General features: G+C 51.6%; 5 protein-coding genes across 5 annotated transcripts; 4 read left to right on the plus strand and 1 right to left on the minus strand.

Annotated features, from left to right (window-relative positions):
• The first annotated feature begins 300 nt into the window (after positions 1-300).
• Positions 301-4,357, plus strand: BO88DRAFT_444482 (flavin-binding monooxygenase). The gene is made up of 10 exons (XM_025710112.1): positions 301-1,296; positions 1,353-1,459; positions 1,516-2,051; positions 2,099-2,552; positions 2,611-2,724; positions 2,746-2,759; positions 3,265-3,335; positions 3,414-3,591; positions 3,677-3,870; positions 3,931-4,357. The coding sequence occupies exons 1-10, from the start codon at positions 687-689 to the stop codon at positions 4,191-4,193; spliced, it is 2,541 nt and encodes an 846-aa protein (XP_025562006.1). The 5' UTR covers positions 301-686; the 3' UTR covers positions 4,194-4,357.
• Positions 4,358-4,403: 46 nt separating this feature from the next.
• On the minus strand, positions 4,404-5,801 carry BO88DRAFT_405665 (uncharacterized protein). The gene has a single exon (XM_025706945.1). It carries the CDS (start codon positions 5,760-5,762, stop codon positions 4,470-4,472), a length of 1,293 nt encoding a protein of 430 aa, XP_025562007.1. The 5' UTR covers positions 5,763-5,801; the 3' UTR covers positions 4,404-4,469.
• Positions 5,802-5,947: 146 nt separating this feature from the next.
• On the plus strand, positions 5,948-7,741 carry BO88DRAFT_405666 (putative proline-rich, actin-associated protein Vrp1). The gene is made up of 2 exons (XM_025706946.1): positions 5,948-6,240; positions 6,299-7,741. Exons 1-2 carry the CDS (start codon positions 6,124-6,126, stop codon positions 7,535-7,537), a joined length of 1,356 nt encoding a protein of 451 aa, XP_025562008.1. The 5' UTR covers positions 5,948-6,123; the 3' UTR covers positions 7,538-7,741.
• Positions 7,742-7,888: 147 nt separating this feature from the next.
• BO88DRAFT_444486 (U6 snRNA-associated Sm-like protein LSm8) lies at positions 7,889-8,664 on the plus strand (the record flags this gene model as incomplete). Its single annotated transcript, XM_025710113.1, has 2 exons — positions 7,889-8,302; positions 8,372-8,664. Exons 1-2 carry the CDS (start codon positions 8,278-8,280, stop codon positions 8,662-8,664), a joined length of 318 nt encoding a protein of 105 aa, XP_025562009.1. The 5' UTR covers positions 7,889-8,277.
• Positions 8,665-10,915: 2,251 nt separating this feature from the next.
• BO88DRAFT_67161 (uncharacterized protein) lies at positions 10,916-12,323 on the plus strand. The gene has a single exon (XM_025713046.1). The coding sequence runs from the start codon at positions 11,083-11,085 to the stop codon at positions 12,292-12,294; it is 1,212 nt and encodes a 403-aa protein (XP_025562010.1). The 5' UTR covers positions 10,916-11,082; the 3' UTR covers positions 12,295-12,323.
• Positions 12,324-13,855: the final 1,532 nt, after the last annotated feature.

Genomic DNA, 13,855 nt, shown 5'->3' on the forward strand with positions numbered 1-13,855 from the left:
AGTTTGATCATCCTAGGACGACCTGCTATATATATTTGTCCCGCACAGCCATCGACAGGGTGACCACTCTATCTTGCTGAGTTTTGATGCCTTTTCACTCACAACAAGCAAAGACATGAAGTAGATAGTATCTTTCATCAGATGGAGATGAGAGGCTTCAACCCTCTGCGGGGTAACTGTGCCGAGAGACCCTGGGCTTATCAGGATAACTTCCCAATTCGGGCAATTTAGGCGCCGGATCATCGCCAGGCCCAGACTAGAACTTCCCCCCTCCATCCCATCATCGGTTGAATTTATTGATGAATGATCGACGGCCACGATGGACTCCTATCAGTGACAACTGACAGCTGCTGTTGCTCAACACTCCACTCGAGACTGCCACGAATAACGTCCATAGACGAGAAAACGAGTGGGACTCGCCTCGAGGTCCCATATGATCCATCATCCCCGGACTTCTTTGCGGTCCACCGTTTCCCATCGGAGCATGTCCATCTGCTAATTCTCCGAGTGGGTTCCGCTCCCCCTCGCCAGCTGTGGTCGACAATGGAACTATGGGTCCAATGTGGAGAGCTCGGGGTATTTATACAACGAGGGGCTCATAGACTTCAACTTGACCCTCCCGCCTCAGCCGCTCCATCTCTCGACAATATCTACGAAGATACAGTGACTTTGGATTACTCCCCGTCATGTCTCTTGCTCAGAGCAACTACGTGATCCAGCTCCCTAAAACACCCTCTTCTATCGGTCCGCTAGATCCTCGAGCTATTGCCCAGCGATGGATCACCGACCTGGAGGTTCTTCTCGCCACGGGGAATTATTCCCAGCTAGGAAGAGTCTTTCATGAGGAATCCTGGTGGAGGGACATGCTCGCGTTGGTCTGGGACTTTCGTACCATCCAGGGATGCGCGAAGATCCAAGACTTCCTGGCTGCCAACCAACCTCGCGCGGGTCTTTCTGCTCTGCGTTTGCAGCATGAGGGCAAATTCCAGCCCAGGATGGAAAGCCCCGTGGAGGGGCTGAACTGGATAAACTCCATCATCTTCTTCGAGACTAGTGTGGGGCGTGGCTCCGGGGTCATTCATCTGACGCAGAACGACGCTGGAGAGTGGAAGGCATATGCGATGTATACAACGTTGCAAGACTTGAAAGAATTCGAGGAGCCATTGGGCATCAGAAGAGCATACGGCACTATTGAGACAATGCCTGGTGGACTCAATCAGGGCAACTGGCTCGAGCGACGCCAGAGGACAATTGAATTTAAGGAAGAGGAGCCTACGGCCCTCATTGTTGGAGCTGGTACGCAGGCCTTGCCTTTCGTGCAGTAGAAGCAAGCTAAATAGGTAAACTTCTAGGCCAGGCAGGCCTCAACATGGGCGCTCGGCTCAATTCTCTCGGGATATCGCATCTCATCGTCGACCGGAATGAACGTATCGGAGATAATTGGCGGAAGCGCTATAGGGTGAGCTCTGCTTGCTATGTGCATATTCTGACTCGCCGTCTGACCTGTATTCATAGACCCTCGTAACCCATGACCCTGCAGAATTCACCCATATGGCATACCTTCCCTTCCCGAAGAACTGGCCGCAGTTTACCCCCAAAGACAAACTAGGCGACTGGTTTGAGGCTTATGCTATGATCATGGAACTAAATGTTTGGGTTCACACCTCCATCAAATCTGCCGACTACGACGATACCAAGAAGCAGTGGACTGTGGTGGTCGTCCGCGGCGATGGGAGCGAACGTACACTGCGCCCACGCCACCTGATCTGGTGCACGGGGCACTCAGGAGAACCCTTGGTTCCTAGCTTCGAAAACCAGTCGCAGTTCAAGGGCACAGTATATCACGGCAGCCAGCACACAGATGCATCCCACTACGACGTAGCAGGCAAAAAGGTCGTCGTGGTCGGCACTGGAAACAGCGGCCATGATATCGCGCAAAATTATTGCGAGAATGGCGCGCAGGTGACTATGCTGCAACGGCGCGGGACCTATGTCATTACTGTTGAAAAGGGTATCTTCATGATGCATGAAGGTCAACACGAAGATCACGGGTACGTCTTATGCCTGTCTCGAACCCGGATACCTCTAACTCTTGCAGACCTCCTACCGAAGAAGCCGACCTGCTGCATGAATGTCTTCCATTCCCTGTCCAATTTGCCTTGGGCGAGCATTTCACCAGGCGCGTGGCGCACGCTGAGCAAGATCTTCTCAGTGGCCTTGAAAAGGCTGGTTTCGCACTGGACTTTGGCGTCAACGGTGCTGGTCTTGGACGTACATATATGACTCGCGGCGGTGGATACTACATCGATGTTGGCTGCAGCCCGCTCATCGCCTCGGGAAAAATCAAGGTCAAGCGTAGCCCAGACGGAATCTCTCACTTTACGGAATCCGGACTTGTTTTGAAGGACGGGTCAGCCTTGTCCGCCGATGTCGTGGTCCTCGCGACTGGTTACGACAATATGCGCACGACGGTACGGAAAGTACTAGGTGACCGTGTTGCGGACCGATGTCGAGATGTCTGGGATCTAGACGAGGAGGGAGAAATCAACGCAGTACGTACTTCTTCCCGCATGCTTCAACTTTATCATCACTAACAAGCACTTTCTATAGATGTGGCGCCCTAGCGGACACCCCGGCTTCTGGTACATGGGCGGAAATCTTGCCTTGTGTCGGATCTATTCTAAGTTCCTGGCTCTGCAGATCAAGGCTATTGAAGCTGGCTTGGTGAGTGATGAGCAGATATAGGCGCAGGCTAAACTGTGAGTTAGTAAGTGGGCGAGCGATTGTCTCGGATATGAAAATCTACCAGCTGTGGATATAGCGAAGGCAAATCTGGTATTCGCGTTTTTGTTTAGAATTCGATATTCAGTAGAGCATAGTGAACTATGATACTTTCTACTACAGTAACCATAATATGTCTACGTAACGAATCTGTCTGTGTAATAAAGTGTACTTCAATCTGCCAAAGATAGTCAGAAATACGTCGAAATTAACCAAGCATACTATAACTAATAGTTACCTGAGAAATTATGATTTGCCAATCATGTACGGAGTAGACCTCCGAATTATGATGTTCACAACGGCCCGCACGACCACCAGTTATGCGCCTGACTCAGCAAATGCAGATTAGGGCAGCGCTAATCCCAAAGCCGCTAGACCCATCCACACACAAAGCGGAGTCGTAACGGATTTTCTCACGGCCCTCCAAGCGCGGCGCCCGGCTTGATTTTCTTCCCTCTTTTGATCTTTTGACCCGATATTCAGCGCAGAGCCACACCATAAGGATTTCAAGTTCTTTTGGAAGACTGTCAACACCATGTCTAAGATCACAGTCGGTATGTTGCATCTTCATCCCAACAACAGCAACACTATGTGCATGTGTATGATGCAGGATGCTAATGATTCGTGAACAGCCGGAGTGCGCCAGAACATCGAGCAGCTGCTCAACTACTCTCAGAATGAGAAGAAGAGGAACTTCCTCGAGACCGTCGAGCTTCAGATCGGTCTGAAGAACTACGACCCCCAGCGTGACAAGCGTTTCTCTGGTACCATCAAGCTGCCCACCGTTCCCCGTCCCAACATGACCATCTGGTATGTTACCACCACTACCACCACCACCGGAGAAGTACCTTCGGAATGAAGACAGAGGAAGGATAGAATACTGATGAAAGGATAGTGTTCTTGGTGACCAGCACGATCTCGACCGTGCCAAGCACCACGGCATTGACGCCATGTCCGCCGACGACCTGAAGAAGCTGAACAAGAACAAGAAGCTCATCAAGAAGCTTGCTCGCAAGTACGATGCTTTCCTTGCTTCCGACACCCTCATCAAGCAGATTCCCCGTCTCTTGGGTCCTGGTCTTTCCAAGGGTGAGTTTTTTTTCCCCCCCATACCTCCCTCACAGGGGTATCGTGCTAATAAATGAATAGCCGGTAAATTCCCTACCCCCGTCTCTCACGCCGAGGATATGGCCAACAAGGTCAACGAGGTCAAGTCTACCATCAAGTTCCAGCTTAAGAAGGTTCTCTGCCTCGGTGTTGCCGTCGGCAACGTTGGTATGACTGAGGACGAGCTCGTCGCTAACACCATGCTCGCCATCAACTACCTTGTCTCCCTGCTTAAGAAGGGTTGGCAGAACGTTGGTAGCCTTGTCCTCAAGGCTACCATGTCTCCCCCTAAGCGTCTGTACTAAGCGGGTCGCTTTTTCTCTTTTCTCTTTATAAATAAATAAAAAGGAAAAAGTTTATGTGTCACGCTGGGGGTACGACGCCCCTTTTTTTAGGGACTGGGATTCTGGGGTTGTGTTTCGTATCATAGTTTAGCTACTTATGGTGTGGGTTATAAATGTGATCCTGGGTTTTGGTCTCTATTTATCTTTCTTATGAGTTGGAGGTGGTGTGGTGTAGGTTCCTATTGTAGATAGTAGTATGGTACAGTAGATACAAAGGGAGTATAGTATAGTATAGTATCATTGCATTCCAGGCATCAACTCCGTCCGGTCCAGAATCATTCCCCTCATGCCGATAAATTCTCGGAGACTCTCCCACTCCTCGCCTTCCTCTTCACCTCGCATGTAGATATCCTTGAACCCCCATGCAAGCGCAACCTTGTCGAAGGCAGCCCGCTCCTCTTCACGGGCCCAACGGTGTCGCAGCGGGACGCCCGGTTGCCAAGTCACCCGCTCCATCTGGTCATTCGCCGTCGTGATAGCCAGGATTCCAACCGACGTGACTCCCCCCATGTATGCCAGACCCGCGGCGAAAGCGATACCCGTCGCTGTGCTCGGGTCCATTGTGTTCTGCAGCGTCGATGCCCACGAAGCAAGGGTATAGCAAGCCGCAGGCGCAGCAGCAATTCCACCCAAGGGGACCGCCGCCCTCTTGAAGACCTTGGCGCGACGGAACGCCGGGGTGCTATAAGTGGTGTCGATGATGGCCAACACTAGGGAGAGGTTGCGCTGGGCGATAGCGACATCGAGAGCCATGTCCGCGAGCTCGACGGGCACGGCGCTGTTGATGCTCTTGGGTTTGGCCTTGTGGTATCGGACAGGGGAGCTGTTCTCCTCAGGAACTGGTTTGTTGGCGTAGAGATGGAAGATCTCCGGGAAGTGGTCGGGACGTTTAAGCATAGCGTGGATCTTGGTGTAACAGGTCAGGGCTTCGGGGGAGATGAACACTTTCTCGTCTGTCAAGAGGTCATGGACTGATTTGCAGAGCTGATCAATGATCTGTTCGGGGGTCTTTCGGGGCAGTGTGGTGGTGGGTTGTTGCTTTTGTTTCCGGGTAGCGGCGTTCTTCCCTTCCTCTAGGTCTAGGAGAGATGAGATCTCGTCTGGTTGTTGGCTCTTGCCGGTGTCCTGCTCCGGGTGAACCATCGCTTCGGCAATTCGTTGGCATTGTTGTAGCAGTTGCACCACCTTGTCGTTGGGGGGCACAGAGTCCGTTTCGCTGAGTTCGGCACATTCGTGGGCGATCTGGTCCACGGCTTCTTCGAAGTCCGCTGGTGTGAGGTGGCTGGATTTGGTAGATTCAAACCTCCTAGGGGTAGGAGCGTAGGTATTCGAAGTCAAGGAGCTTTTCGGGCTTTTCTGGGGTCGCAATTGGCCTGGGCGCGCATTCCGGGTCAACGGACTGGATGCATAGGATCGTACGGATTGATGAACGGGCGCGGAAGGTGCGGATAATTGGCAGATCTGGCTGGCTAGAGCTTGCGGCCGAGAGCTCCTGTGGCCCCTGAGGGCAATGCCTCTTGTCGGAAGCATGGTTGTTGCTGGTATTGTGGTAGTGGTGGTGAGGGAAAACTACCTGATGGGGCCAGACAAAGACGGGGAGATGCGCAAGGCGGCGAGGGCACCAACTGAATTACTGCCGCCACCAAAAGCGGGTCTCCAGGAACGACTGTCTGGCGTCCATCGACCTGACGTCCCTCTGGAACTCTCCTGCTTCTCCTCCATCAGCAACGCCCCGTAGGCAGCTGCTTTCTTTCAACACCACCCTTTCTCTGGCAACAGCAGGCCTCAAATGATCCAGCCAGCCCCAGCAGATTAGATCCCTTCGTGATCGTCTACCCACTCATTACTCCCTTCCGATTGCAAGCGTCATACCTCATCGCCTACAAACATCATGCCTCCCCCTCCGCCGCCGCCGCCGCCGCCCGGAGGGATGGGAGGTCCTCCCCCGCCTCCTCCCCCCGCGGGGAATCTTCCCAGCAGACCCTCTGGTTCAGAAGCTAAAGGCCGGGTAAGAAGATCTGGTCTGCCTGTCTAGGCAAGTTGTCAACTGCTAATGCCTTGTATAGGGCGCACTGCTTTCCGATATCCACAAAGGCGCAAGGCTGAAGAAGACCGTGACCAACGACAGATCGGCGCCCATGGTTAGTGGTGGAGGAGCGAAGTCTTCCGGTCCTGCAATTCCAAGCGCTCCGCCAGTTCCGGGCATGGCGAAGCCTCCGACAGGGCTTGCACCACCCGTCCCTCCGGCACAGGCAGCGAACAGGCTACGAAGCAACAGCGATACTGGTTCAGGAGGTGATGCAGTGGCGGGTGCCCCGGCGGCGCCTCAACTTGGAGGCCTCTTTGCTGGAGGCATGCCTAAGTTGCGCAGTCGGGGAGGCGTTGACACCGGAGCTAATCGGGACTCCCCATATCGATCAGATGCGGATGGTTCGCGGAGCGCTCCCCCGCCCCCTGCTATGTCCGCCCCCAAACCGCCAGGTGCTCGACCTCCACCACGCCCTCCAGCAACAGAGTCGCCTCCTACTCCTCCAGTGAACCCGTTGGTTGCAAACCTCCGGAAACCACCCCCGCGACCGGCTTCCAGGCCGTCATCGACGGTTTCGACTGCGTCCAGCAGATCCGCCCCTGACGCTCCCCCGCGCGCACCGCCACCGTTGCCCGGCTCCGCCAAAGGCCCGCCGCCGCCTCCAGTATCTACAAGAAAACCCTCTGCTCCTGCTCCTCCTCCACCACCACCACCTCCTCCATCAGCTAGTCCAGCTGCACCTCCGCCACCTCCTCCGGCGGCTGCTCCCCGACCTCCTCCAGCGCCCGCACGCTCTACACCCCCTCCCCCTCCTCCTCCCGGCGCGTCCGCTCCACAGCCGCCGAACGGCACAGCTGCTGCGTCTATCGCCGTACAAGCTGCCAGAAATGCTCTCGGACATGCGCCACCACCTCCTCCCCCACCAGCGGCCTCGGCCCCATCAGCTCCCCCTCCGCCTCCTCCCAGTGCTCCTCCCAGCGAGCCACCGTCGCGGCCATCACCTCTGCCGTCTAGCATAGCACCTCCTCCACCTCATCAACCAGACCGATCTACCCTGGACCCGAGCGCCTATACCCTCAGCAACGGCGGGCCGTCACCGGGATTAAGCCCTCGCAGTCCAGGCGGACATGGCATCATGCGGGTGGACGATCATCGGTTCAAGTTCCAGAGCGAAGGCTTATTGCCCAAGCCTCGACCATTTGTGGGAGGCACCAGGCGGTATCGGGCTGGACGAGGCAGCAGCGTGCCATTGGATCTGAGCGCATTGGTTGGGTAAGGGAAGTAGTGCGGCGAGACGCGTGGTAGATTAGTATTTTTCTCCAGACTTGTGGATTTGCTTAGCAATTCGCATATTGTTAGTGATCGTAGGGTGTTTAAGGAATGAAGATTGGTCTTCAGGTCAATTGCATTACAAGTTGCGCGCTCTGTACGTAGTATATGTATTATACTAATCTGTACCAGCTGGACTACTGGACCAGGCAATACATAATGAAACAATCAAAGCTCCTTATCTGATCAATCAATTAAACGTGATCGCCAATGCGCAGCACGGGACAGCTCCAATCACGTGATCAGTGGACGCCGCATGGAAGCTGTGAGGATCCGGAGAAGCACGCCGCTGCAGTCACAACATCCCAGGCCAGACCTCGTTGCTGTTCTTCCTTCCACCGATATACCTTGTCCCTCACGATTAGCGCGTCCTTTACACGACTCTCCTCATTTGTACAGAACAGCTGGCCGACTTCGGAGCTTAGTGTGCAGATTCCCCTCCAGCTTGACGATCGAAACCGGGCGACGAAGTATTTGCTGCGAGTCAAGCTACTAGCTTCAAACCTAGTGCAAACAGAGTGCATTCGACTTTGTTACGGAACTGTGGTTATTCTTCGGATCGCCTTTTCTACGACTTGACTGGGTTAGGCGACCTCGAGTGGTGGTGCGATTTTCGTTACTTGGATTGTTTTTCCGTTCGGGATACCGGTGCTTCAACAGTACTTCACCCTCGCACATTTGATCATCATGTCGCTTCACTCTTATATCAACAGTAAGTGATTGAATCCCATGGGCTCTACTGCAGATTTGGTATTCAGTCCCTTGGTCAGTGCTAACGCAGTTATTTTTGCCCGGCGTATAGAGAAAGTATGCATCCTGACGGTTGACGGCCGCACACTGCTGGGAACATTACTCTCTACCGACCAGCTAACGAACCTGGTTCTCCTGGACACGATCGAGCGAATCATCCGCACCCCCGACGACCCGGAACCAAGCTCCCAGATTGAGCATGGGCTGTATCTGATCCGAGGCGACAACGTTGTTTTATGCGGAGAGGTTGACGAAGCCATTGACAATGACATCGACTGGACGAAGGTTAGGGGAGAAGTGGTCAAAGGCACCAAGAACGCATGAAACAGCGGGGAAGTGATGTTTCGATGATTATCTACATGACAAGGAATTTTTTTTTTCTTTGCAGCAAGAAGAAAGGGAAAAAAGGATGAGCGTTTTAAGTGTACGATGGAGAAGTGGACAAGAGTTTCAGCGTAACATTGGTGGCTAGTGCGTATATGGGTCAGGCGGACCCCCATCCTTCTCTTTGTGGTGGTCTTTTCGTTCGTCGATTAAGGGGAGGGAGGGAGTAAGCGCGTGCCAGTGTCAGTGTGCCGACCAGGGGGGAAGGGTTGTTATGAAGGCGAAAGAAAGAAAGCTACTACGCGCGCGACAGATTTACGGGAGGGGATTGGTCGGTACCAGATGATCCGTGGACATGATCGGTGCGTCGTCGGGCGGGGATTCTTTTCTCATGAGATGAGAAAGAGAGAGTGAAAGAGCGAGAGAGCTACAAGCGGGACGCGCATGGGCTCAAAAGGGCGCTCATCTGATGTGATGTCGGGGCCAAGTTTAGCGGCTCGACGGGAGTTCTTGCGTTTGGGAATTGCATGGAATCAAGGAAAGGAATAAAAAAGGAAGTTTGAGATTGTCAAAACAAGGCATTGGGATGGCTGAAGGAATGGGAGAGGGGAGAGAAGAGGGGGGAGATGATACTACTAGTAAGTAGTAGTAAGTATCCAACACTCCTGCGCGGCAGGGTTCCATTGGACGGCAGTTTCATTGGGTGTTGGGGGAAAGCAGCCGATGTGATAGAGGGCGCGGGATGTTCAGGGCATCGGTTAATATGGATATGCAAGGTGATCAGCCCTGGATAGGGACCGCAGGGGGGATGATTGTGGAGGGAGAGGGGAACGGGAAAAGGACATAAGTTGACCATTTAACCATATTAATATCATAATCAATATGAAGAAGAAGAAGAAGAAGAAGAAGCAAAGTCACTCATCACCTGATCTGATAATCATAATCAATATAATGCCCTTGTGGCCATGTTGCATGGCATGCATCAAGTAGTAACTAATAGCCATGCAGCAAGTGGCACATACAGCATACATACAGTACCAAGCAGGCAGCATCTCTAAAAGTACTACTACTATCTATGCATTGTCTTGTGCTATTCTTATACCTCCAACATTTATTTAGATACAATTACTTATGCCACCGCAGACTACATTGCACTGCCCTGTGCACAGCAAATGATTGACTAAAAAGAATCCATCCGGGTGAACAACGCAAACGCGTCCCAGACTCCATCATCCAGTTCGGTTACGATGATGAGATTGATTAGTGATTACCAAGTACGTATTATTCATTCAGGGAGGATCTGACGCTGGCCGTTTTCGGATTTACGTTTTGTGGTTTGGGCTGTCCCAGGTTTTCCAGGGGCTCGTCCCAAGTGGTTGGAGATTTAGTTTAGCTTTTAGTTTTGGTTTTAGTTTTCCCCCTCGTGAGATTTACCCATTTATTATTATTATTATTCCTGCCTTTCAATTTATTTTATTTCACTTATTATGGGGAGTGCGTCTCGTCTTTGCAGGTGGAGAGAGTGTACTCCGTATGTATGAGATCTTTCCCAGCCCAGGGACTTCCTCAACAATACAACCACCACATAAATCTAATTAACAATCTAATTATCATGAATTGAATAATTAATAAATGAATTCAAAGAATGCGAAAATAAATTTAAATGTGACAGCCTGCCCCGTTTTCTCTGCCGCCCGCCCCGCCCGTGCCAAGTGCGGCCCAAAACCCGACCGTTCAAAGTTGAAGTTGCAGTTCAGTTCAGTTCAATTCCCCTGATCCTCTCTCTGTTACCTGCTCGGCGTCCCATCCTCTCCTCTCCTCCTTTCCTTCCTCCCCCGTACTATCCTCCCTCCCTCCCTCTCTCCCTCTTACTACACTCTGACTCCTCCTACCTCCTCCCTCTCTCCTTTGCTTCCTATCCTCCCTCCTCTCTCCTCTTCTCCTCCGTTTGTTCTGTTCTTATTCTTCTGCTTCTGCTTCTACTTCATTTCTTTGTCATCATCTCTTCTGCTTCCATCAACATTCCTCCAGACCGCTTCAATCCAACCTGCAACAAATTCCCCTCCTCCTCCCCCATTATCTGACGCCAATCTTCCCCGGTCGCTGGGCGACCGCCACTTCCTACTGCCTCTCCGCTATCAACTACTACTGTGCCCTCCTTCCCCCTCCGGTTCCGAGCGCGCCCTTCATGTTGTTGCGACCGTCCCAACACACTTGTCTATACCCCGGGGTCAATTGGTCTTTCTAAGCGCTAGGATTTCCCTCTTCTTCCCGCTGGCATCGTTAGGCTAGTCCGTGGTAGCCCGACTTCCTTCCTCTCTCCCTCCCTCCCATCTCCCCGATCTCTCCCTCTCCCTCCTACTCCTCCCTTACTCTCCTCCCCAACCTCCTTCGTCCGATTCTGGTGGCCAGGCCAGAATGTGGCTCTACCGTGGCGTGCAGTCCGCTGTATTTTACTACGCCACCTGCACCCCCTGTGCCAACACCCTAGACCGCCACAAGCGCAAAAAGGAAGCCGTTCGATCGCAACGCGAAAAGGATAGGATAGATGCTACCGTCACCGACCAACCGAGACCTTTAGCACAACCCACCGCCTTTAGTACCAACCCAGGATGGGCCGAGGAAATCGCTCTCGGTCCCGGTCCTCCCGCTAGACGAGGTGGTCACCGCAACGCCCATCGCCGAACCGACTCTTGGAATACCGGCATATCGGCGGACTCCACACAGGATGTGAGCCGCGGGGGCAACTCGGCGAACAAGAAGGATAAGAGCAGTTTGAAGCATCCGTTGGGCGATCGGTGGAGCCGCATGCGAAATCAGCGCGAGGACGAGCCGTTATGGGGTCAGGATGTGGAGGTCAAGGGTTCCTCAGTCGGACTCTCAGGCCGCGGTAAAGCAGATGCTGGCTCCTCCAGCAAATATTACATTGCTCGTGTGCCCCCAGTCAACGACCTTCATCCTCCCATCGTCAGTGGACCTAAGAGCCGCGCCGAAACACGATGGATGCTACAACCCCCGCCCAGTGCTCGAGTGATGGCTGGCAAAGAGCGTTCTGGCGATACTGTCCGCAACAATGACACTAGTGGACAACGCGTAGACGGTGACCGAAATGTCAAGAAGCCCGTCACTCCTGCCCAGCAGCTCCCTCCCATAGCCACCCAACCTGCCGAAAAGAAGAATGCCCCTAAGCCTTCCCCGCTTCGCATGGCCCCCGACGGCTGGTACGATCCGAGAGCCGTGGAGGACGATTCGGAAGGAGACGACGAATTCTCTCCGCCCTCGTCGCCCAGAATGATGTTCGGACGTGATCAGGCCAATTTTGTAATCTCCCCATCATTCCGCTCGCGCTCTGATTCGTGTTCTACTCTGTCATCACCTGGCGATACCGAAGTGGAGTCTCCGCGGGTCTCCTTGCATCAGCCCGGGACCCCGACGTCACGGCCTGTCTCCAAAGCAACTCAAGATAGCGGTAAACATTTCCCTCCAACGATCTCACAAGCCCTATCTACCTTGCAACGTGACAACAACAAGGTTCAATTGTTGCATTTGGAAATCAATGACTCGCCTGACGATATCGGATTAGGTCATCTTGAACGTCTCCGACCTTGGCGTTGGAGTATGGATATATGACCCTAAAGATCCGTCCGCCTATCCGCATATCGCCCAGATCACTTGCCTGAGGGCGTGTCATATTTCCTCCGTTTTCGTGCATTGTTGAATCATGGAAGCCTGCTTTGCTCTTTTCTTTTTCTCGTGTTGCTCCTTGGGTAGCAGAAATACCCCCTTTCTGTTGGATTTCTTTTCTGTTGGTTTGTTTTTGTGTATGTTTCGGCGTTGGCAGCAGCTAAAAAGCGTTCCGTTTTGATGCCCCTTGACCCATTCCATGGCAGATATATTTCTCGTTGCATCATACTGAACAGCATGGGAGTTCCCTAACGTGTGTATGCATGGCTGGGCCAACAAACACATAATCCTTCATCCACTCCCTCCTACATCGGGCCATGAAAGACTGTTCACAACATCATCCAACTGAATCACTATCCTTTTTGACTCGCTGCACGCGCTTTGCATCATTTGCTACTCTTGCTTGGTTTTGACTATTGTGTGTGTGATGTTCCTGATTCCTCTGCGCAGAGTACTATCCCTAGTCTGTTTTCTCTTTTCCTATATCTCTGCTTGCTTTGCTTTGAGCCGAATTGCCGTGTCTATCTGTCTGTCCTTGCTTTTGCTCTCTCCCTCCGTTCATTCGCTCTCTTGTTCTCCGAACTTTACCCTTCATGTATAATACTTTGTTTTAATACATATACTTAGATCGTTCTGCATAGAGCTGAATGTCTGTTATGGTGTAGCGTAGACCCCATCAAAATGCACGTATAGTATAGAATACCCTTAAATAGATTACATTTGAATGTCATAGTGAGTATGCCCACGACTAAATAGAATACCTGATCAGGAAGGAAGTACGTCAATCCTGAATCAGTCATAGATGTTAACCTACTGTAATTACTTACCTAAAAAAGAAAGAACGTGTTCAGATCAGTGAACATGCCCCACATACATACATAAACAAAGCAGTCTAGGCAGCACCTCCAGCACTGTCTTAAGACTTTATAACTATAATACTTAGAACCCGCCAGAAAACAAATACATTTTATCAAATGATAATACAGGAATAAAACTAATAATTATCTTATTTGAATAATAATGTAATATAGATATAATCCTTTAATAGTTATCATTTAAATCAAATAATATATAATAATTTTATATATCATATTTTTTTTTTACTAAGTGCTTGAAGGCATGCAGATTCAAGTTTAGATAGTAAATAAGAGGCTGACTACAAGTTAATATAGTCGTTTACTGCTATCTGAGCGCGTAAAAGGAACCAGCATTCCAATTCAAAACCACATCATGTTGAGCAAAAAGCAGAAGACGTTGCAGAGTGTTGTGTGACTTGAGGACAGTTAGGTCTTGTGCGGTATGTTCAAAATTTAATTCCAAGTATGCTGTTAAGCCAACCTGCAAGGACTTTCAGCTTTCAGAGTCTTTGGCTGTTTATCATCAGGCATAGAGTGCAAAAACAAGACTCCTCAGCTTTCATGGTCAGCTTACCGTCCCATGGAAAAGAAATGTCTTTGCATTCATATTATAGTTTGGGGAAATCTGAATATAATATATTCAAGAGAAA

Source organism: Aspergillus vadensis (genome assembly GCF_003184925.1).
Source record: "Aspergillus vadensis CBS 113365 unplaced genomic scaffold BO88scaffold_14, whole genome shotgun sequence".
Lineage (NCBI taxonomy): Eukaryota > Fungi > Ascomycota > Eurotiomycetes > Eurotiales > Aspergillaceae > Aspergillus > Aspergillus vadensis.